We start from the raw sequence: 25,099 nt of genomic DNA, 5'->3' as shown, positions 1-25,099 counted from the left end.
TATCTTAATACACATACCTGGAAATAAAGTAGAGCATAGGAGATTTTAGTTGTTGTTACAAACATACATATTAATTAAACATAAAGACTACCTAAAATTAAAATGAAAATATATGAAATAAAAATTTTTTGTGTAATGATCCCAAACTTTGGGGCAGTACTTGCATTTTGCCCTCAATTCTCCCATTTTATTAAAAAAACTTTGTGTAATGATTCCAAACTTCAGATGTCTTTCTATCATTATCCCTAAGGCTAGGGTCTCGACTACAAGGAGTTGTTCTTTTCTATTTTTTAGGAGGATTACCCACGAAAGAAGTATTAGGGCAATACCATGTGCTTGAGTTGCAGCAAATGCTGATGTTACTGAAGTATCTTCTGTAGGAACCTCCAAATCTACAACCTCTGTCCTTTTCATATGAAAAATATTAAAAGTTTAGGATCCATTTAGACAAGGAAAAAGAAAAGTATAAATTCGAAAAAAAAAAGAAACAACCTAAAATCAAATGGCTGACAAAGAAAGACTAATTTAAGTTAAAGATATTAGACTCTAACGTGAGCTTCTGTTAGTAGGTTTACACTTAACACTTAAAGAGTTAAAAGATTTAAAGACATGGGCTTGGACATATTCTTAAAAACATGGGCCTTAAACAATCATGTGAAATAAGTAAACCAAAAATCAAATTAATGATTAAAAGGTATAAAATATTTATAATTATTTATGAAAAACTAATATTATACATATAAATAATTATAAAATTTATGTATATAATTTATCGGTTTGGTTCGGTTATTTTTTAATAGAACCATAACCAAACTAAATATTACCGGTTTTTAAAATTTAAAACCAAATCAAACCAAACCAAACCGAATGTCGATTTTTTTTATTCGATTTGGTTAAATTTTCGATTTGGTTTTGGTTTTAACCAAAATCGTGAACAGCCCTAGGCCCAACATGAAAAAATCGGTTAAAAAAAGTTGGTTGTTACAATGAACTTGAACTCATACGGGTCTGACTAGATGTATTAGATTATGCAGGATTAGAGGTCTCACTTTATATATGATACTAGATGGCGTATGCGCACGGGCCCAATATTTTAGATTATAGTGTATTTATGTGTGTAGTTGTTTTTTGATATTGCTTGATTTTTTAATATGGGGTCTATTTTTTTTTTTTTTTAATATGAGGTCCACTTTTTTTTTAATTATTTATTTTTTATTTTTTATGGAGGTGGACGATGATACCACCTCCAATGCCCGTGCTGGGCACGGGCCTAATACTTTGAATTATAGTGTATGTATGTGTATGTAGTTTTGTTTGGGTAGTGATAATATATATATATATATATATATATATATATATATTTTATATTGCTAATAAACACACACACACACACACATATACTATGTTCAAAACATGATTAATATAATATTGTAGTTTGTACTTCGTATTCAAAACTATATTATATTAGTGTTTGCAACAAATACAAAGTTTGCAAAAATTTATTAATACTTTTTAAAAGAAAAGACTTGTTTAAAACGAAACTATTTTCCTCTCTTTCACACAAAATAATAATAATATTTAAGCATCAATTGATACTTTAAATTTTAATTCGATTAATTTAAAGGTGTAAAATATTCTATTGTTAATGTATGTAGATTGGACCTAAACAATACTTATTATTTTTATCAAATTTTGATTTGGATAATTCTAATTCAAATTATTAAATTAATTTTACATGTTAAAACGAAACAAAGTAGAAATTTGATTTTCTATTTTAACGAAGAACTACTTATTTTTTTTATTTTTGGTGAATATTCTTGGTTTAGCTCATTTTACTTGTCATGTTGTCTTTTGCCTTTTTTTTTTTTAAGGAAACGTCAATTAGAATTATAATTTGACTAATTTACCTTATTTATTATTTGATCTCCATTTAATATTATTTTTCTTTTACGACATTAATCTCTTTTCACATTTATTAGATTAAGAATAAAATCAAATAGAAATATTTTAAGTATATTTATTTTAGTAAACATAACAAATAAATGACATGGTGGAATAGCAAATACAATAGTTAAATATCTAGATTAGATCTCAGGCTAATATAAGAAAAGAAAAGAAATTGTATGGTTTGACTACTTAATCTTTTGAAGAAAAACAATAATATGGGGTCCAGTTTTTTGCTGTACAATAATTTCATTTGCTCCGGCTAATGAGTTGATATGCATGTGGCAATGAATCCACCATTATTGACTTAATGGGAATACTTTGGGAATTACATGCATATTGTTTGATTGTTTAATATGGGGTGCACGTTTTTTTTTTGATATTGCTTTTTTTTTTTTTTAATACGGGGTTCACTTTTTTTTTTTGATATTGCTTAATTTTTTTAATATGAGATCCACCTTTTTTTTTTTACATGAGTTTGGAGGATTTTTTTTTAATATATTTTTTTAATTTTTTTAACATGGCGTCCACTCTTTTTATTTTTTTTTAATTTTTTTTTAAACATGAGTTGGGGACGGACGACGATCCATTCCCCAACCCATGCTTATATATAGTATAAATAAGTATATTTATTTTAGTAAACATAACAAATAAATGACATGACGGAATAACAAATACAATAGTTAAATATCTAGATTAGATCTCAGGCTAATATAAGTAAAGAAAGGAAATTGTATGGTTTGACTACTTAATCTTTTGAAGAAAAGCAATAATATGGGGTTCCGTTTTTTGCTGTATAATAATTTCATTTGCTCCGGCTAATGGGTTGATACACATGTGGCAATGAATCCACCATTATTGACTTAATGGGAATACTTTGGGAATTACATGAATATTGTTTGATTGTTTAATATGGGGTGCACGTTTTTTTTTGGTATTGCTTTTTTTTTTTTTTTTAATACGGGGTTCACTTTTTTTTTTTTTGATATTGCTTAATTTTTTTAATATGAGATCCACCTTTTTTTTTAACATGAGTTTGGAGGATTTTTTTAATATATTTTTTAATTTTTTTAACATGGGGTTCACTCTTTTTTTTTTTTTTTAAACATGAGTTGGGGACGGACGACGATCCATTGCCCAACTCATGCTTATATATAGTATAAATCTGCCTATGGATATACTTTGTTAGCGTACCAACTGCAACTTAAACTGCTCATAAACAGCATGATACGATCTGACTTGGGAAAGTATGAAAAACAATAACAAATACGCGAAAATAAAGATAGGAGAAATCGTAGATGAGATAGAAGAATTAAGAGATGAGAATAGAAGAAAGAAGGGATCAAATAACTATAAATTGTGACTACTCAACATAGGACTTTATACCTACACCTATTAATAAACAATCCAAAGATGAATTCAATTCAAGGGGGAAGGAAATTTGAACTCATACATGAGAAATTTAATCCCAAATTATCCAAGAGATGATCAAGGTTAAGATTTAAGGAATCCACCCACTAATGTTAGCAATAGCTAATCCTAGCTTAATCGAAGCTCCATAGAAGGAGAACTACTCTCAAATGAGTTTCTTCATCAATTAATAACTAAGGAATCAAATAGGCTAATGCAAGTATATATAGTTTTGCCTTTGCATACCTAGCCACAATTATTAAACAACTAGCCACATTTGACATTTAACCATCCAAGCTTGCAATTATAGCCACATATCAAATGTTTGGGCTTCTTTAAGAGGCAAGCTTTGGACCTTGGACTCTTGGGCTCTTGTACTCTTCCTCCATGCTATCTTTCATAGCTTGAAAGCCCTCCAATGATTGTCCTCAAGTGCTTCCATATCTTCATCCTCCATAAACTTGGCTTGTAAAGCTTAAGAGTCCTTGACTTGACTTCTAGTACAAGATCTTGAGGAAAGTTGAGCACTCTTGACTTGGCTTCTAATACAAGATCATGAGGAAAGTTGAGCACTCGAGCCATCAAATATCGTATCACTGCACCGGAGCAAGTGCTCAAATAATACATATATTTAATCCTCACTAAGTTACTTGCGCAAAAGAAGAAATAAAATGATGCTACACATTTTTACTACATGCTGCAAATCTTGCAAATAGTATAGACAGATTCTAAACTTTAAATCAGTGACCGTTGAGTTTCATCGCCTTTTTTTGTTCCTTAAATGTGACAAAGGGAGACAAAGAAAAATAAAACAAATAATAAGTAGTTTTAATTTTGGGCATTTTACATAAATAACAAACATTTGGGGGTTAATCAAGCTGCATAGCTAATGTTTCAATATTTACGTTCTGTAGCAAATCAGCTCAGCTCCCACATGTGTATTCAATTTTTCTTTTTTTTTGCTTTATTCATGAATACAACAATTTTTTTTCTAACTGTATTCATAAAATAACTATCTGTATTCATAAATTGGCTTGTTGTATTCATGAATACAATGAGTAAAAACTGAATACATATACACCAATAATTGCTGTATTCGTTTTTCTTCAGCTGTATACAATTTTTTTCTGCTTTATTCATGAATACACTATTTTTTTTTCTTTTTTCACTGTATTCATGAAATGATTATCCATAAACGGGCTCATTGTATTCATGAATATGGGGAGTAAAACTGAATACATGACAACATAGATACTCCAAAATTTAACAAATACACCCTAAAAAAAATGAATACAATCTAAAATATTAACAAAAAAATCTTAGGGTGGATTCAGATCCAGTGAGCAGATCTGACGGGATATAATAATCATTTCAGATCCGGTGAGCAGATCTCTTTTTTGGCTTCCATCTTGAATTTGAGGCTCTTTGCTTCAGATCTGGTGGATTCAGTGGAAGCAGCCGGCGTTTTCGCCGGAGAATAGCAACGACATTTTTCGCCGGAGCAGTGGGGAGAAGAGGGACGGCATTTTCGCCGGAGCTGTGGAAAAAAGGGCACGGCATTTTGGCATTTTCGCCGGAGAAGATGCACGGCATTTTCGCCGGAGCAGTGGAAAAAAGGGCACGGCATTTTGGCCGGAGCTCCGGCGGCGGTGGTGGCCAGCGGCGGAGCAGTGGGGAGAAGAGGGGGGAGAGAAATGGGAGGGATGGGTTGGAAGTGAATAGTGGGATGAGTATTCTATTTTGTATGTGTATATATATATAGTTACTAAATGGTATTAATACACAAATGTTTGCTATGAGAAGTAATTAAGTTAAACTATAGCTACTAAATGTCAATACCCATTATATGTTTGTTATATCATGTAGTTATCCCTTTAATTTTTTGGTCACTAGACATATATACCGATGACCTAACATAATTTCGGGTGACTAAGTTATATTTGGTGGAGAGTCATGTAGAGAAGAAGAAAATAAGGAAATTAAGAAGAAAAAAGAATAAGAAAATGAAAAGAAAAAGAAAATTTTAAAAAGTAAAAAAATAAATAAATCAAAACGAAAGAAATGCTGAAAATAAGAAAATTTTAACCCTTTTTTTTTTTTTTTATCACATATGTGTAATACACCCTCTTTCTAGGGGGGCGAATGATGCGTTACAAACAAGAAAATGGTAATATATAGGAATCCGCATAGTTAAATATCTACCATTTAGGGAGATTTTATGTAGTTTCCAAATCTATACTTATAAAAAACTTTCAACTATATCCCCATTCTTATTGTCATCTGTCAATAAAGTTAAGGAGATTAAAAGCAAGAATCATCAAATTAAAAGAAAGGGAAGGAAAGGAACAAGTCCTCATAACCAAAAAATTGAAAGCAATACAAAATGAAAAACTTCTTTAATTCCCTTTACTCAAATTCCCATCATACATAGAGTATAACAAAACATCTCATTCCAAATGAACATGAAAAACAATAACAAAACAAACAAAAATACACAATCTTTTTTCAAACATCAACACATTGAAAGTGCTCAAGAAGCCTATTTGCTTCTCTAAGACCAGTAAGATAAGCACCATGAGTTGTTGAATATTGAGTTCTACTAGTTGCTTCCCCTGCAAATAAAACTTGAAGTTGAGGATAATTCTGCAAATTTCCATTAGGCAATGGCTCAGCCAAAGCATCCAAATCATCTCCACTTGATCCAACAGCTATATAACTATATGATCCCAAAAACAATGGATCAGTACCCCATTTACACTTCAAAATCTTAGTAAACTTAATGCAACTTTCTCTTTCTTCAGCAAAATTTGACTTCTTGAAATGCTTTGAGTTTGCTAGAAACTGTGAAATTGTTGTCAAAACCCCGTCCATAATCTCTTCATCATCAAGAGTTTCCATTTCAATAGCTTCTTCACCTGCAAACCATGATAATAAAACACTTGACTTTGGATAAATTGGATGTAAAAGTGCAGTCTTCCTTATCCATGAGGGTATTTTCGGTTGACTAACTTTCGCGTCCGGCTTATGGAAAACCAATTGCATATGAGGGAAATTCATCCCATCATAGCCAACATTTTCATCATGATTTGGACTAAGCTGCAAAAACAACTTATCAATATTTTCATCATGATTTGGACTAAGCTGCAAAAATAACTTATCAACAACACCAAAACCAAGCCTCGAAATTGCTTCATTCTTGAATTTAGGAAGTGGAGGACTAAAAAGACCAAAATCGTCGTCGTGAATTCCTTGTTTTAAAACCCCTAATGAAACTGTAACAATAACATGATCAGCACACATAACTGATCCATCACCAAAATGCAATTTCACTGGCTTAGTACTGTCCTCATTTTTCAAATTTAAGCAACTGTCACCAGATTGCCATTCAATTTTTGCGACTTTTCGGCCTGGTTGAATCAAACCAGCTGGTAAAACAGAAGCTAAAGATTCAATCACTTTTGAGTACCCTTTGGCTATAACTATTTCATCACCCGGAAAATCACAATACTCACTTTCTGCATTAAAATCCAAAGTACTCAAATCACCAGCTGCTGAATAATGCCTATGTTTATTCTCAAGCATACTAAACACCCCTTCTTCAAGTGATTTTTTACTCCAATTTTCAAAAACTTCAACATTTTCTTGATCTTTTCTTAAATAAAAATCAAGTCCCTCTCTAAGGAAAGAACCAATACTAAGATTTTTTTCAATGCCACCATTTTCAAGATTGAATTTTTCAAGAAAATCTCTACATACCTCATTTTCAAGATTCCTTTCTCCTGAAGAAAAATCTAACATTTCATTGAAAAAACTTGATATGGTGTTAACAAAAGATGAATTTATTTCATGACCATCTTCTGTTATGGTCACTTTTTTATCCATGCATTTACCTTCCATGCATTCCCATGGTTGATCAGATTCAAACGAGTTGGTTTCTTTGGCTATTTTGTAAATTGGATTTCCTTCAATACCATGAATCCAAGTAGCACCTATTTCAATTTTGTCACCACAAAATTCAGAAGTGAAAATTCTTCCACCAATTCTATTTCCACCTTCTACAACACAAAGCTCAAATAATTCATTTGAGTTTTGTGTTGTATAGAGTTTATTAGCTGCTGCTAGACCAGCAATTCCTGCACCAATTATAACAAATTTTGGCTTTTGAGACACCATTATTAGAGGCAAAAAATGAATTAGGACAAGGCAAAAAATAATGAGCAACTTGTGAGAACAAAGGATTTGTTTGTGAGTATGAACTACTTGAACAACAAACAAATATATATAGGTGTGTGTCATAGTGTCCTTTTACATAGATTAGAAATTTTGGTCCCTCGGTTATTGATAGATTATGATTTTTAATCCTTATAAAGTATGAGACTCATCATATTTAACCTTCAGTTAATTAACATGTGTGATTTTGGTGTCTTTTGAACAATTTTTAGAAATATATTGCCGTCAAATATGAAGTAAAGGTACAAGCTTAATATAACGTATAGGTAATTAAGTGGTGGAACAACTAATAATTTTGATAAATTTTTGTATATTTACAAGCAAATGGATTAAAGGTGCACATTTCGATTAATTGAAGGTTAGATACGCTTAGTCAGATATCTCAAGGACTAAATTTTGAGGGACTAAAATTGACCCTTAAAATTTAAAGGACTAGACTGAAATAAGCTATAAACATGATTTTCTAACCATAATTATGGGATAAGTTTTTGGACATGTAGTATTCAACTTTGGTAAGATAATGATTGGATTACCTTCAAGATGAAACAAAATCACGTTTAAATTTCTAAATTTAGTAATAATTTTAAGTATACATGTTTGGAAAGAAAATAATTAAAATACCTCCATGATAAATTAAAATCTTTTTTTAATCACTAGATTTCAGTAATAAGCCTCCAACTTTTTTAAGAAAATAACTGACCTGCCTACAAAATAAATTTAAATTTATAAATTTCAGTAATAATTTAAGGCTCCAACTTCGGTAAGAAAATAATTGACATACTGTATCTCCACGATAAATTAAAATCTTGTTGTAGATTTCTAAATTTAGGTAATAATTTAAGTCTCCAACTTCGGTAAGAAAATAAATAAAATACCTCTAAGATAAATTAAAATATTTTTTAAATTTCTAAATTCAGTAATAATTTAAGTCTCCAACTTTGGTAAGATAATTGAAATACCTCTCCAGAGATAAATTACCTGTCCAAAGATAAATTAAGGACTTGTTTAAATTTCTAAATTCCAGTAATAAGTTGTGTCCAACTTTGGTAAGAACATAATTGACACACCTCCAAAATAAATTAAATTCTTGTTTAAATTGCTAAATTTCAGTAATAATTTACAACTTTGATAAGAAATTAATTTGAGCTCTTGCAAATAAAAATATTATTTCCAATATTAATTCCCTTTTTTTTTGGTAATGAAATATTAAATTTCACTATTAATTTAAGTCAATCATACATTTTAATTTAACTATATTAAAACTATTTAAGCTTGTGATAAACAACAAGACGGTACAAAATTGAACACTCTCAATCTCTAATTAGTTTGCAAATACAACAATGTTATCCGAAAACTCATCAACTCACTATTAACAACCCAATGAGGATTAGCTTATTTTAAAAAATTATGGTAAACTTTTTTTCTGGTTCCACTTAACATGATTTTATTCCTATTTAAGGCATTTTATTAATTTGATTTGGCTTAATAGGGTTAATTAGAATGTGAAAGGAGAAATAACCAGAAACAAGTACATTGAATTATCTACATTTTCCATTCTGTTAGGATTTAAAGTTTGTCCATTCTTTAAGATTTGGCATTCTCTATATGCTTGTTATAGTGTATAACTCGCCATTTATTTTAAACTATGAATCAATGCTACTTATTTAATAGATTATTTGTCATTACGTTTTAAATAACTTGATTGTGACAATATCTTTTACATTGTCAGTGCACAGATCTTAAACTCGCAATGAATCACATATTCCACATTTATGCTATAAAATGTGCACGAAAGTCAGTGTGAACACATTTACATACAAGATGTTTGGATTTATATTTATATTATAGTATGCTGCTATTTAAATATAATGTTTGTAATGATTGTTATTTAAAGTTTGTTATATTGTATTGTCAAATTGTCATGTAACAGTACAAAGTCTCATTTTGCATAACAACTAAATTTTTGTGTGGTAGAATTGTTACGTTATTTTTCTCTTCCATTTTGCCCTTACTATTATTTAACAATCTCATTTTACCATTTACCCGATTTGGCTTTTTAGCTTCACGCTATACATTATTTTGTCTTCATCATATATTTTAAACCCCTCATTTCAATCAGTCTTGCTCAACAATCTATAGTTCTCTGCCAGTAGATGTTTCAAGGCTTTTGTTGGAATTTTGATTGTACGTGATTACGTTGCTGTATGAAAAAAATAGTAGCTTGGTCAAATTTTTAAATAAAAATATAAGACATGAATCCTAATTATGTATGGATAATTTGAGATCCGATTAACCATTAATCATCATAACTAGACCCTCTTTATAAATGAGGTTAATCTTTTAACACGTATTTTTTACTTGATGGGCGTGTTGGATAATGTTATAGAACTTCCCATTTCCTAGAGTTTTCTAACCATTGAAGACGCGATAACAGGATGGTTAAAGTTACTTTCAAATTACCATCAAGGGATGTGGTGCAGCGGATGAAGCTGCTCCTCTCTTAACCAGAGGTCTCGGGTTCGAGCCTGGGTATGAAAAAATCTTTGTAGGGAGCGCTTTCCCCTGAATGGGGCCCTACGCGGTGCGAATCCGGATATAGTCGGGCTTCAATGTGGGTACCAGACACCGGGTGAGAAACCAAAAAAAAAATTACTCTCAAGTTTAAATGCCGATTGCAAAGAGTTGTTGTTATGTCATAGAATTGAACATGATGTGTATGTCAATCTCAATAATGTATGGTGTAATGTTTTGCATCTTAATCTCTTATCTAATTTGATCTTACAGTTGTATCCATGTCAACCAAGTGAAAATGGAGCTTTTTGGATGTCCCTCAAATTACTAACATAAGTGATATTGATGGGCTACAAATCTAAAATAGAATTCAAAACATTAAGTGCAAAAACCAAAAGATGCATAACTCCATAGATATTACTCCTTCCGTCCACATTTATTTATCCACCATACTAAAAATAGATGTCTACTTTTACTTGTCCAGATTGAAAAACCAAGAGATAATTTATCATTTTATACCTATTTTACCCTTGTTATTAAATACTCCAATTCATATCCCAACATTGATGACCTAGCAATAATAAATAGGTGTGATATAGTAAAACAACCATTTTATTTATTGTTTCTTACGGGGTGCGAGTCACACATGGGCAAGTAAACGTACACGGAGGGAGTACAACAAAAGTTAATAGTTGCATCATTACAAAGAAAAAGTGAAAATTGTCTTCCTTGATATAAACTTGTATTATTATTTTACAACAATGTGATCCACAAATTGTAGTAGTTGTATATTTACATTAAGCTTATTTGTATTCAAAATTTCAAAATCATACTTGCCAATGATATTTGGAAGCTGTACAATTTCTTCAATGCCATAATCCAATCAGCAGAGTTCTGTATAACCTCCTAAACCAGAGTTTACAGAGAATCAAGAAAATTCTCCGTAAATTATATCCCTCTAATCAAGCATTTCTATACTTCACATGATTTATTTAGCTGCAAATATAGCCTCCACTGTTAGCTTCTTTTTATGTATTCGGCCGAATTCAGGCACCATGTTTACTGAACGAACTTACTGCCATAGTAGAAAATAACAAGTATAAGTAAAGCATGGTAACGATTAGTATAATGCAGAATGTATCAGAGATAAATTTATGATTTTAGACGCGAAGTAAAATGCAGAATTTTGAATCAAGACCAGTGTTGTAAAAATCAAAAAGCGTTAAAAAGCACTCCAGGCCTATCAGGGCTTTAAGCGCAAAACGCAATTAAAGTGTGAGATTTAGTTAAAAAAGATGCAAAGAAGAAAAATACAAAAATATACATATAACGCAAGAAAAAAAGTGCTTTAAGCGCAAAACGCAATTAAAGTGTGAGATTTAGTTAAAAAAGATGCAAAGAAGAAAAATACAAAAGTATCCATATAACGCAAGAAAAAAAGTAACGACGTCATTCATAGAACTTATGGGCAAGGAGGCGGACACTTTAGTACTTTGCCTACACGGAAGCGCAATTTTTGGGTTATAACCCGTAATTTGACCCATCTTGTCCCAAGCAAATTTTGGGCGGGTTGGTTTATATAATCCATTTGTTGACTCACCTTTTTTGACTCGCCCAAGTTTAACCCAACCCGCCCATTTGCCACCTCTAGTTTTTAGAACTCTCACTGCTAATCGCATATGATCCTATGTATGCATGACCGATTCTGACATAACACAGATGCGATCTATTATATTTAGTAGAGGGTCATTTAATCAATTCACCCTGAATTATGTGCTAAAAATAAGAAAACCCTGGATGAAGTGTTACAAACAAGAAAGGGGTAATAGGAATCCACATAGTTGAAGATCATAAGGAGCGAAAATGGACTAATTAGGGAGATTTTATGTATTTTATAAAGAACTTTCAACTATATCCCCATGCTTACTGTCATCTGTCAATAAAGCCAAGGAGATTAAAAGCAAGAATCATCAAATTAAAAGAAAAGACCGACTTTATTGTACAGGGCGGAGTGTTGGCCAGTCAAGAAATTTCACGTTCAGAAGATGAAAGTCGCGGAAATGCGAATGCTGCGGTGGATGTGTGGGCACACTAGGAGGGATAGAATTAGGAATGAAGATATCCGAGACAAGGTGGGAGTGACATCGGTGGAGGACAAGATGCGGGAAGCGAGACTGAGATGGTTTGGGCATGTGAAGAGGAGGGACACAGATGCTCCAGTACGGAGGTGTGAGAGGTTGGCTATGGACGGTTTCAGGAGAGGTAAAGGGAGGCCGAAGAAGTATTGGGGAGAGGTGATTAGACAGGATATGGCACAGTTTCAACTCACCGAGGACATGACCTTAGATAGGAGGTTGTGGAGGACTCAGATTAGCATAGAAGGCTAGGTGGCTTATCCTTTCACCATAGTAGTTGTAGTTTTGCTCATTTGTTTATTACCATTTGATTTCTGCATTTGATTGCTGCTTATATTTTTTGGGCAGTTGTACTTTGGTTATCTTATTTATCTATAGTAGTTAATGCTCCTTTCTTTCCGGACTGTTCTACCATGACTTTCTCGCTTTTGTTATTCCTTGTTTTCATATTGCTTTCGATATGCTTGGTCCTATCTGACCTTTTGTCTTGTTTTCCTCTCTTGAGCCAAGGGTCTTTCGGAAACAGCTGCCCTACCTTTCGAGGTGGGGGTTAGGTCTGCGTACACTCTACCCTCCCCAGACCCCACATGGTGGGATTATACTGGGCTTGTTGTTATTGTTGTTGTAATCATCAAATTAAAAGAAAGGGAAGGAAAGGAGCAAGTCCTCATAACCAACAAATTGAAAGCAATACAAAATGAAAAACTTCTTTAATTCCCTTGATTCAAATTCAGAGTAAAACAAAACATCTCATTCCAAATGAATATGAAAAACAATGACAAAACAAACACAAAGAACAATCTTTTTTCAAACATCAACATGTTGAAAGTGCTCAAGAAGCCTATCTGCTTCTCTAAGACCAGTAAGATAAGCACCATGAGTTGTTGAATATTGAGTTCTACTTGTTGCTTCACCTGCAAACAAAACTTGAAGTTGAGGACAATTCTGCAAATTTCCTTTAGGCAATGGCTCAGCCAAAGCATCCAGATCATCTCCACTTGATCCAACAGCAATATAACTATATGATCCCAAAAACAATGGATCAGTACCCCATTTGCACTTCAAAATCTTAGTAAACTTAATGAAACTTTCACTTTCATCAGCAAAATTTGACTTCTTGAAATGCTTTGAGTTTGCTAGAAACTGTGAAATTGTTGTCGAAACCCCGTCCATAATCTCTTCATCATCAAGAGTTTCCATTTCAATAGCTTCTTCACCTGCAAACCATGATAATAAAACACTTGACTTTGGATAAATTGGATGTAAAAGTGCAGTCTTCCTTATCCATGAGGGTATTTTCGGTTGACTAACTTTCGCGTCCGGCTTATGGAAAACCAATTGCATATGAGGGAAATTCATCCCATCATAGCCAACATTTTCATCATGATTTGGACTAAGCTGCAAAAACAACTTATCAACAACACCAAAACCAAGCCTTGAAATTGCTTCATTCTTGAATTTAGGAAGTGGAGGACTAAAAAGACCAAAATCGTCGACGCGAATTCTTTGTTTTAAAACCCCTAATGAAACTGTAACAATAACATGATCAGCATACATAACTGATCCATCACCAAAATGCAATTTCACTGGCTTAGTACTGTCCTCATTTTTCAAATTTAAGCAACTGTCACCAGATTGCCATTCAATTTTTGCGACTTTTCGGCCTAGTTGAATCAAACCAGCTGGTAAAACAGAAGCTAAATATTCAATCACTTTTGAGTACCCTTTGGCTATAACTATTTCATCACCCGGAAAATCACAATACTCACTTTCTGCATTAAAATCCAAAGTACTCAAATCACCAGCTGCTGAATAATGCCTATGTTTATTCTCAAGCATACTAAACACCCCTTCTTCAAGTGATTTTTTACTCCAATTTTCAAAAACTTCAACATTTTCTTGATCTTTTCTTAAATAAAAATCAAGTCCCTCTCTAAGGAAAGAACCAATACTAAGATTTTTTTCAATGCCACCATTTTCAAGATTGAATTTTTCAAGAAAATCTCTACATACCTCATTTTCAAGATTCCTTTCTCCTGAAGAAAAATCTAACATTTCATTGAAAAAACTTGATATGGTGTTAACAAAAGATGAATTTATTTCATGACCATCTTCTGTTATGGTCACTTTTTTATCCATGCATTTACCTTCCATGCATTCCCATGGTTGATCAGATTCAAACGAGTTGGTTTCTTTGGCTATTTTGTAAATTGGATTTCCTTCAATACCATGAATCCAAGTAGCACCTATTTCAATTTTGTCACCACAAAATTCAGATGTGAAAATTCTTCCACCAATTCTATTTCCACCTTCTACAACACATAGCTCAAATAATTCATTTGAGTTATGTGTTGTATAGAGTTTATTAGCTGCTGCTAGACCAGCAATTCCTGCTCCAATTATAACAATTTTTGGCTTTTGGGACACCATTATTAGAGGCAAAAAATGAATGAGGACAAGGCAAAAAATAGTGAACAATTTGTTAGAACAAAGGATTTTTGTCTTGTGAGTATGAACTACTTGAACAACAAACAAATATATAGAGGTGTGTGTCATAGTGTCCTTTTACATAAGTTAGAACTTTTGGTCCTTCGGTTATTAATAAATTCTGATTTTGATCCTTATAAGTATGACTCATCATATTTAACCTTTAGTTAATTAAAATGTGTGATTTTGGTGACTTTTGGACAATTTTTGGAAACATATTGCTGTCAAATATGAAGTAACTTTACAAGCTTAATATAACATATAGGTACTTAAGTGGTGAAACAACTAATAATTTTGCTAAATTTTTAAATATTTACAAGCAAATGGATCAAAAATGCCCATTTCGATTAATTAAAAGTTAGATACGCTTAGTCAGATATCTCCAGAACTAAACTTTAAGGGACTAAAATTGACACTTAAAATTTAAAGGACTAGACTGAAATAATCTATAAACGTGATTTTCTAACCATAATTATGGGATAAGTTTTTGGACAAGTAGTATTCAACTTTGGGAAGATAATGATTGGATTACCTTCATGATAAATCAAAATCATACTTAAATTTCTAATTTTAGTATAAATTTTTGGTAAGAAAACAATTGAAATACCTCCATGATAAATTAAAATCTTATTTTAATTAGTAGATTTCAGTAATAAGCCTTCAACTTTGTTAAAAAATATCAGTAATTTTAAGGTTCCAATTTCGGTAAGAAAATAATAGACATACTGTACCTCCAAGATAAATTAAAATCTTGTTGTAGATTTCTAAATTTAGGTAATAATTTAAGTCTCCAACTTCGGTAAGAAAATGAATAAAATACCTCTAAGATAAATTAAAATATTTTTTAAATTTCTAAATTCAGTAATTTAAGTCTCCAACTTTGGTAAGATAATTGAAATACCTCTCCAAAGATAAATTAAGGACTTTTTTAAATTTCTAAATTGCAGTAATAAGTTATGTCCAACTTTGGTAAGAACATAATTGACATACCTCCAAAATAAATTAAATTCTTGTTTAAATTTCTAAATTTCAGTAATCATTACAACTTTGGTAAGAAATTAATTTGAGCTCTTGCAATAAAAATATTATTTCCAATATTAAATTTCCTTTTTTTTTGGGTAATGAAATAGGAGTATTACATTTCAGTAATAATTTAAGTCAATCATACATTTTAATTTAATTATATTAAAACTATTTAAGCTTGTGATATACAACAAGACGGTACAAAATTGAACACTCTAAATCTCTAATTAGTTTGCAAATACAACAATGTTATCCGAAAACTCATCAACTCACTATTAACAACCCAATGAGGATTAGCTTATTTTAAAAATTATGGTAAACCTTTTTTCTGGTTCCACTTAAGATGATTTTATTCCTATTTAAGGCATTTTATTAATTTGATTTGGCTTAATAGGGTTAATTAGAATGTGAAAGGAGAAATAACCAGACACAAGTACATTGAATTATCTACATTTTCCATTCTGTTAGGATTTAAAGTTTGTCCATTCTTTAAGATTTGGCATTCTCTATATGCTTGTTATAGTGTATAACTCGCCATTTATTTTAAACTATGAATCAATGTTACTTATTTAATAGATTATTTGTCATTACGTTTTAAATAACCTGATTGTGACAATATCTTTTACATTGTCAGTGCACAGATCTTAAACTCGCAATGAATCACATATTCCACATTTATGCTATAAAATGTGCACGAAAGTCGGTGTGAACACATTTACATACAAGATGTTTGGATTTATATTAATATTGTAGTATGCTGCTATTTAAATACAATGTTTGTAATGATTGTTATTTAAAGTTTGTTATATTGTATTGTCAAATTGTCATGTAACAGTACAAAGTCTCATTTTGCATAACAACTAAATTTTTGTGTGGTAGAATTGTTACGTTATTTTTCTCTTTCATTTTGCCCTTACTATTATTTAACAATCTCATTTTACCATTTACCCGATTTGGCTTTTTAGCTTCACGCTACATTATTTTGTCTTCATCATATATTTTAAACCCCTCATTTCAATCAGTCTTGCTCAACAATCTATAGTTCTCTGCCAGTAGATGTTTCAAGGCTTTTGTTGGAATTTTAATTGTACGTGATTACGTTGCTGTATGAAAAAAAATAGTAGCTTGGTCAAATTTTTAAATAAAAATATAAGACATGAATCCTAATTATGTATGGATAATTTGAGATCCGATTAACCATTAATCAGCATAACTAGACCCTCTTTATATAAACGAGGTTAATCTTTTAACACGTATTTTTTACTTGATGGGCGTGTTGGATAATGTTATAGAACTTCCCATTTCCTAGAGTTTTCTAACCATTGAAGACGCGATAACTGGGTGGTTAAAGTTACTTTTAAGTTACCATCAAGGGATGTGGTGCAGCGGATGGAGCTGCTCCTCCCTTAACCAGAGGTCTCGGGTTCGAGCCTAGGTATGGAAAAATCCTTGTAGGGAGCGCTTTTCCCTGAATGGGGCCCTACGCGGTGCGAATCCGAATATAGTCGGGCTTCAATGCGGGTACCAGACACCAAGTGAGAAACCAAAAAAAAAGTTGCTCTCAAGTTTAAATGCCGATTGCAAAGAGTTGTTGTCATGTCATAGAATTGAACATGATGTGTATGTCAATCTCAATAATGTATGGTGTAATGTTTTGCATCTTAATCTCTTGTCTGAGGACTTAAATTTGATCTTACAGTTGTATCCATGTCAACCAAGTGAAAATGGAGCATTTTGGATGTCCCTCAAATTACTAACATAAGTGATATTGATGGGCTACAAATCTAAAATAGAATTCAAAACATTAAGTGCAAAAACCAAAAGATGCATAACTCCATAGATATTACTCCTTCCGTCCACATTTATTTATCCACCATACTAAAAATAGATGTCTACTTTTACTTGTCCAGATTGAAAAACCAAGAGATAATTTATCATTTTATACCTATTTTACCTTTGTAATTAAATACTCCTATTCATATCCCAACATTGATGCTCTAGCTATAATAAATAGGTGTGATATAGTAAAACAACCATTTTATTTATTGTTTCTTACGGGAGTGCGAGTCACACATGGGCAAGTAAACGTACACGGAGGGAGTACAACAAAAGTTAATAGTTGCATCATTACAAAGAAAAAGTGAAAATTGGCTTCCTTGATATAAACTTGTATTATTATTTTACAACAATGTGATCCACAAATTGTAGTAGTTGTCAGGGGCGGAGCCAAGTGGTGGCCAGGGTATTCATCCGAACCCCCTTCGGCGAAAAATTACCATGTATATATAAGGTTAAAATAATTTATTATATATAAATAGTAGATGTTGAACTTCCTTGGCTTTCTCGTTTCTTACTCTTTTATATTTTTGAACTCCCTTAGTGAAAATCCTGGCTCCGCCACTGGTAGTTGTATATTTACATTAAGCTTATTTGTATTCTAAATTTCAAAATCATACTTGCCACTGATATTTGGAAGCTGTACAATTTCTTCAATGCCATAATCCAATCAGCAGAGTTCTGTATAACTTCCTAAACCAGAGTTTACCGAGAATCAAGAAAATTCTCTGTCAGTTATATCCCTCTAATCAAGCATTTCTATACTTCACATAATTTATTTAGCTACAAATATAGCCTCCACTGTTAGCTTCTTTTATGTATTCGGCCGAATTCAGGCACCATATTTACTGAACGAGCTTACTGCTATAGTAGAAAATAACAAGTATAAGTAAAACATGGTAACAATTAGTATAATGCAGAATGTATAAAAGATAAATTTATGATTTTAGACGCGAAATAAAATGCAGAATTTTGAATCAAGACCAGTGTTGTCAAAATCAAAAAGCGTTAAAAAGCACTCCAGGCCTATCAGGACTTTAAGCGCAAAACACAATTAAAGTGTGAGATTTAGTTAAAAAAGATGCAAAGAAGAAAAATACAAAAATATACATAATCTTCGTATTAATGTTGTCATAGCTAAATTTTGATAGCGTAGTAGATAAATCCCTAATTAATATAGTGTATGCTCAAAATTTATCTCTTAAAATTAATGGTTCTCATTCAAGATAAACGGATTAGTATTATAAATTGACTTTTAATTGTTTAATGTTAATTATGTTAATCACATCTGATTATACAGTGGCTAATACTGTAATCGATATTATGTACCAAATTTCGAGAACAAAACAATAATGTAAAGATTATTAATCAACTTATTCTTATTCTTATATACAATTTATGTATAACTTGTTTGTAAACCAAATAATTCTAAATTATTCACAATGTGGAACCTGCTTTAGTGAATCAATTGATTATATGAACCCGAAATTCATCTATGTAAAAACAATTAAAGAAAAGGAAAAAAAAGGATCAATATTTGACAACTAAAAACTATCAGAGGTATATCTCTATTGTACGAGGTTTGAGCCTTGAATATAGAATCGTTTTTAGTAAAAAGTGTTTTACCTTAAAACTGATACTTTCTGATATGAATACAAATTGAGATGAACATCGAATGAAAAACCAAACGAAAATGTGAATGTCAAGTTTATTGGGCCCGTGCAACCTAATCTATCAGAATCTTGCTTTAGCCACATTTGTCTCTTGTTTTATTTTCAAAATGAAGTCAATTTTCTTATAAGAACTTGTACCTTTTTTTTTTTTTTCTCTTTTCAGACCTTATAAAACTCCTAAATGACAGTTTCTCCTTAAAACGACAGAGGTTAATGTGGTAACGTGAGATTGTTAAAGAAATAATAAGATGTGATACTAAAAGTTGAGTGTAGTAAAAACATAAATTCAGACCCATCACTATTTAAGTTAGTAATATGAACTTGAGGGCATTTTGGGATTCAATATATTATGCAACATCAAGATTGTCCATAAAGAGGATGAATTCGTTATAACTAAGTATATTAACGGTGTAGAAATTGATTACACTACTTAGTGGTCGTTTGGTTTGAGGTCAAAATAGTCCCGGGATTACAATCCCGGGACTAATTTATACCATCTGTTGGTATTATTTTATACCATTTGAAAGATGGTATAAAATAATACCAGTATAAGTGGGTTAAGAAGGTATAAGTTGAGTTATTCCAGCACTAATTTTTATACCACGTTTGGTACAAGGTATAAAATAATCCCGGCATAACCCATGTTATACCTTAAACCAAACGACCACTTAGACTTTAATGCTATGACCATTTTTCGGCGTATGAGTCGTGAACAGGAACCAAAGACTTTGAGTATTCCACTTTTTACTTCAATCATAGCTATGTCAGGCCCCACCATTTAATTAAGCAACATTATTCAGTTGCTAGTTGCTTCTTACATTATCCCTATTCAACATTGAAGTGCTCTCTGATCTTCTCTTGATCTGGAAATTCAACATTTTAAGTAAAAAGAGCTCTCTTGTTCTTCAGTTGGTGAGACGGATGGCTTATGCTTCAGTTGTTTCTCTTGCTCAAACTCTAGAGCAACTCAGGACCAGAATGGCAGGTTTGTTTTCTGACCCAACAATGAAATCTTTAGCTGGATCTCTTGAGTATTTCGAAGGCTTTCTTGATGATAGTAGCAAGAGAAGTTATCACCAAGAAAAAGTCAAAGTTTCGGTTGGAAAGTTTAGAGATGCACTAAATGAAGTTGAGAGTACTATTGAACTAAAGATTTGTGAATTTCACCAAAAGGGAAGTTTGAGTGGTTATGAAAAAGCAAGTGAAGATTTAGTAGGAAGTTTATTACCAGTAGTACAGAAGATTGAGTTAATAAGGAAAGAATTGGTGCTGAGTCTTGAACCTTGTACAAGCCATGGCCATGACATTGAACCTGCTGAAGATCATCTCGAGACTCGGGAATCTATGCTTGGAAGTCCATCTAGACGTAGTTTTACTACGAATATGGAGCATGATGTTGTGGGTCTTGATGATGATTTGAAGAAGATCTTAGAGAAACTACTTAGGTCCTCATCCGAGAGAGAAGTTGTCCCAATCACAGGTAGTTCCATCTTTGAACTTTGCCTACTATTAAGGTCTCAAGTACGATCTTTGAACTTTGCCTACTCTTAAGGTCACAAAACTATTACTTTGCCTACTATAACACTAAGGGCCTGTTTGGAAAGCCACCCAGGTAATTGGAATTGGGTGTAATTACACAAAGAGCCCTTTTGGATTGGCTTATAAGTTGCTTATAAGTTCAGTTTTTTTGAGTGTTTGGCTGGCCAGCTTAAAGCCATTTTGTGCTCAAAATAAGCTCAAAAAAATAATTGAGCCCATTTGACTTAGCTTATCTAAAGCAGCTTATAAGCTGAAAACAGCTTATAAGCCAAAAAAAATAAGTTAGACTACCCCAACTTATTTTTTTTAGCTTATAAGCTGCAAACAGCTTATAGGCATGAGCCCATCCAAACAGGCTCAAAGTCACAAAATAATTTTGTCACGTTGGAATAACTAAAATTACTAATTATAACAGTAAAGTCACATACTTTTACCCATTATAATGGTAAAGTTACTATAGTAGGTGAAGTTTAGTGATTTTACTGTTATAATGGGTAAAGTCTAGTTACGTTAGTGTGACAAAAGTAGTTTTGTGACTTTATAGCTATATCACTTTTAGTGGGTAAAGTTCAACTACTTTAGTTTTGCATCTTTACTTTTAAAATGGATGAAATTCAATGACCATATGTGAGATCAACCCTTACAGGTATGGGTGGTATTGGCAAAACGACACTCGCTAAAAAAGCTTATGATCATCCTCGAGTTCGGTCTCGCTTTGACATTCATGCATGGGTTACAGTATCTAGAGATTATGGAATGAGAAGATTGCTGTTAAGTCTCGTCCGTTGTATTCCAGGTATGACGGATAAGTTTCTAGAGAAGACTGAGGATCAATTAGCAGAGTTGTTATATAGAAAACTGAAGAACCGAAGATATCTTATTGTCATTGATGATATCTGGAGCACCGAAGTTTGGGATAATGTAACCAGATGTTTTCCGGATGACGACAATGGTAGTCGAATCATATTAACAAGTAGGCTTAACGCTGCTTATGATAATCCTGATAGTCCTTTGCATGAGATGGAAGTATTAAGTTTGGATGATAGTTGGAAATTACTCTCCATTAAGGTATTTGGGGCGAACGATCTTTGTCCTTCTGAATTGGAGGATATTGGGAAGCAAATAGCAGAAAAGTGTGGTGGACTTCCTTTGGCAATTCTGGTGGTTGCAGGGCATCTTTCTAAAATTGCTAGGAGAAGAGAAAGTTGGATTATTGTTGCAAAGACTGTTAGTTCAGTTGTTGCGAACGATCCTGATAAATGCCTAGGAGTGCTCGGTATGAGTTACAATTACCTACCGAACCACCTCAAGCCGTGCTTCCTCTCTATGGGGGCTTTTCCTGAGGACTTTGAAATTAAAGCTCGGATGTTGATCCAAGTTTGGGTTGCTGAAGGGTTTCTAAAAGCCGGAAGGCTCAAGAGCTTGGAAAAAGTTGCAGAAGAGTGTTTAGAGGATCTTATTAGTAGAAATTTAATTATGATTAGAAAGAGGAGGTTCAATGGCGAGATTAGAAGTTGTGGGTTACATGATTTGTTGAGGGATTTGAGCTTAAGAGAAGCTCGAAAAGATAAGTTCCTGCATGTGACATCAACTCGATATGTCTCAAGTTTTCTAGCACAAAGGACCGAGGTTCGTGGCTTCAGCTTTTTTTCCGACATTTCTCTAAATGATTCTAGTGAGTTATCACCTCATGTTGCTCGATCGATGTTTCTCTGGGGAAAACAGTTAATCTCTGCTCCGCCTCATAGGCAAATTTCCTTATTAGCGAGCTTCAAACTTATCAGAGTGTTGGCAGTTTTTTCTCATTTGTTTCCTTCATTCCCAGTTGAGATAATGCAACTAATTCATTTAAGGTACCTTTGGATTCGATCAAATGGTAATCTTCCTGCGTCAGTGTCCAGGCTTTATAATCTGCAAACCTTGGTATTTCAACAACCAGAACTACATTATATGTACAAAACTTTAATTCTGCCTCAAGAGATCTGGAACATGACACAGCTAAGGCGTCTGCGTTTACTGAGTGGCAACTATCTGTCTAAGCCTAAAAGAAGTGCAAAAACAGATGGTGTTTTGGGGCTAAGAGCTCTGGAGGAACTTTCTCACTTATGTTTTGCTAGCTGTACAGAGGAAGTCTTTTCCTGCCTTCCCAATATACGTAAACTGAGTATTCTCGATGCTGCATCCGATGATGCATTTGAATGCTTACAAAATCTGGCCCATTTAGAGAAACTTGAAACGTTGAAGTGCGTCTGCTATGGTCAGAAGCGGCTCTCCTTGTCAAACTGGTGTGTCTCCCTAACATCTGTTAAGAGGCTAATATTATCCGGTTGTCTTGTGCTTTCGAAAGACATGGCAAGTCTCGCTGCATTGCCTAACCTTGAAGTGCTTAAACTTAGAGATAATGAGTTTGAAGGTAATGCTTGGATACTAAGTGATGAAGACGAGTTTAGTCAGCTAAAATTTCTACTGGTTGCTGAGCCACGTCTAGTCAACTGGGAAGCTGCTAGTGTTAACTTCCCCAATCTTCAAAAGTTAGTTTTGAGGAAATGCATCCGTCTCGAGGAAATTTCAATCAATATTGGGGAGATATGTACATTGGAGGTGATTGAATTGATCTGCTGCAGCTCTTCTGCTGAGAAATCAGCCAAAGAAATTCAACATGAACAAGTAGAGTACATGGGAAATTCTTGTCTTGATATTCGCGTTTATGGTAAGTTCCAGAAATATCAGCTGAATATTTAACATTAGTTTCAAATTCTGAGCGCATCTAATATGAAATATTTCTTGGGATCACCCCTTGAGATGCCCAAAATTCTGACTGATGAGTTTCTCTCTTGCAGCTGATGATGATGAATCTTCCTCGTTGTTCGACTTCTGGAGGGCAGTACTAGATTGAGCTTGAGTTGATAAATCTATATTTGACTCTGCTAAGTTTCTAGTTGTTATAGAGTTCCCTTTCCTAGAGTTTTCTCAGCATTGAAGACGCGACAATAGGACGGTTTAAGGTTACTCTCAAGTTACCGGGATGTGGTGCAGTGCATGGAGCTGCTCCTCTCTTAATTAGAGGTCTCAAATTTGAGCTTGGGTATGAAAAAATTCTTGGTAAGGAGCGTTTCTCCTCAACTCCAACCCCCCCCCCCCCCCCCCCCTCCCCTCAAATGTGGCCCTACACTGTGCGAATCTGAATATAATCGGAGTTCAATGAATACCGAATATCGGGTGAGATATAAAAAAAAAAAAAAAAAAAAAAAAAGAAGTTACTTTCAAGTTCAAATGCCGATTGCAAAGAGTCGCTGCTATGTCATAGAATTGAACATGATGTGTATGTCAATGTCAATAATGTATGGTGTAATGTTTTGCATCGTAATCTCTTATCTGAGGACTTAAATTTGACAGTTGTATCCATGTCAACCAAGTAAAAGTGGACCATTTTGGATGTCCGTCAAAATACTAACATAAGTGATATTGATGGTCTACGAATCCAAAATAGAATTCAAAACATTAAATGCAAAAACCAAAAGATTCAAAGCTCAATAGATATTTACTCCTTCGTCTAGTTTTACTTGTTCACTATTCTAAATATAAATGTCTATTTTTACTTATCCGGTTTGGAAAGCCAAAAGATAATTATCATTTTATACCTATTATGCCCTTTTTATTGCCTGTAATCCCCAAAGAATATACAGGCATAAACTCTTGAAAATTATTAGAAAATTAGAGAAGAATAACAGAAAATTAAAGCTTTGAGGCGTGAAAGGTATTTGATTACATACGTTGGTTCTATTTCCCTCTACTAGAAAAACTATAGAATCTGAAGCAATGAAATCAGGATCAAGAGTTTTTTCTTTCCTAGTTCTTTGGCTTCTTCTAGGCTCTAACTTAATATTGTCACTTTTCCTTTTATTTGAAATATCAGAATGTGACATCTTTTGTGTGTCAAGACTACTTCAATTTTCTTCAATCAACTGCTCATCATCAATGGCGTCTGAAGAAAATCGAAGTAGTCTTGACACACAAAAGATGTCACATTCTGATATTTCAAATAAAAGGAAAAGTGACAATATTCAGTTAGAGCCTAGAAGAAGCCAAAGAACTAGGAAAGAAAAAACTCTTGATCCCGATTTCATTGCTTCAGATTCTATAGTTTTTCTAGTAGAGGGAAATAGAACCAATATATGTAATCAAATATCAATTTTGTTTAATATAGAAGAAGATCCTAGAACATTCAAAGAAGCTATGGCTTCAAGAGATGTTGCTTTTTGGAAAGAGGCAATTAATGATGAAATGGACTTAATAATGTCCAACAATACT

At 32.8% G+C, this 25,099-nt stretch overlaps 3 protein-coding genes across 4 annotated transcripts; 1 reads left to right on the top strand and 2 right to left on the bottom strand.

The window, feature by feature from the left end:
* Window positions 1–4,472: 4,472 nt before the first annotated feature.
* Window positions 4,473–7,595, bottom strand: LOC132638796 (probable polyamine oxidase 5). Of its 2 annotated transcripts, XM_060355565.1 has the most exons (2): window positions 7,245–7,595; window positions 4,473–6,869 (listed from the first exon to the last, which is right to left on the bottom strand). In XM_060355565.1, exons 1-2 carry the CDS (start codon window positions 7,525–7,527, stop codon window positions 5,860–5,862), a joined length of 1,293 nt encoding a protein of 430 aa, XP_060211548.1. In that variant the 5' UTR covers window positions 7,528–7,595; the 3' UTR covers window positions 4,473–5,859. The 2 variants fall into 2 exon arrangements, with proteins under 2 accessions (XP_060211548.1, XP_060211547.1); XM_060355564.1 differs by having other exon boundaries at window positions 5,102–7,595.
* A 5,328-nt stretch (window positions 7,596–12,923) lies between these two features.
* On the bottom strand, window positions 12,924–14,745 carry LOC132636875 (probable polyamine oxidase 5). Its single transcript, XM_060353932.1, has one exon. The coding sequence runs from the start codon at window positions 14,658–14,660 to the stop codon at window positions 13,038–13,040; it is 1,623 nt and encodes a 540-aa protein (XP_060209915.1). The 5' UTR covers window positions 14,661–14,745; the 3' UTR covers window positions 12,924–13,037.
* A 5,202-nt stretch (window positions 14,746–19,947) lies between these two features.
* On the top strand, window positions 19,948–24,455 carry LOC132636874 (putative late blight resistance protein homolog R1B-12). Its single transcript, XM_060353931.1, has 3 exons — window positions 19,948–20,729; window positions 21,435–23,498; window positions 23,629–24,455. The coding sequence occupies exons 1-3, from the start codon at window positions 20,171–20,173 to the stop codon at window positions 23,682–23,684; spliced, it is 2,679 nt and encodes an 892-aa protein (XP_060209914.1). The 5' UTR covers window positions 19,948–20,170; the 3' UTR covers window positions 23,685–24,455.
* The last annotated feature ends 644 nt before the right edge of the window (window positions 24,456–25,099 follow it).

This window comes from Lycium barbarum, chromosome 4, assembly GCF_019175385.1.
Source record: "Lycium barbarum isolate Lr01 chromosome 4, ASM1917538v2, whole genome shotgun sequence".
NCBI classification, from domain to species: domain Eukaryota; kingdom Viridiplantae; phylum Streptophyta; class Magnoliopsida; order Solanales; family Solanaceae; genus Lycium; species Lycium barbarum.
The sequence above is the reverse complement of the archived record's forward strand: the minus strand, read 5'-3'. Positions and strand labels throughout refer to the sequence as shown.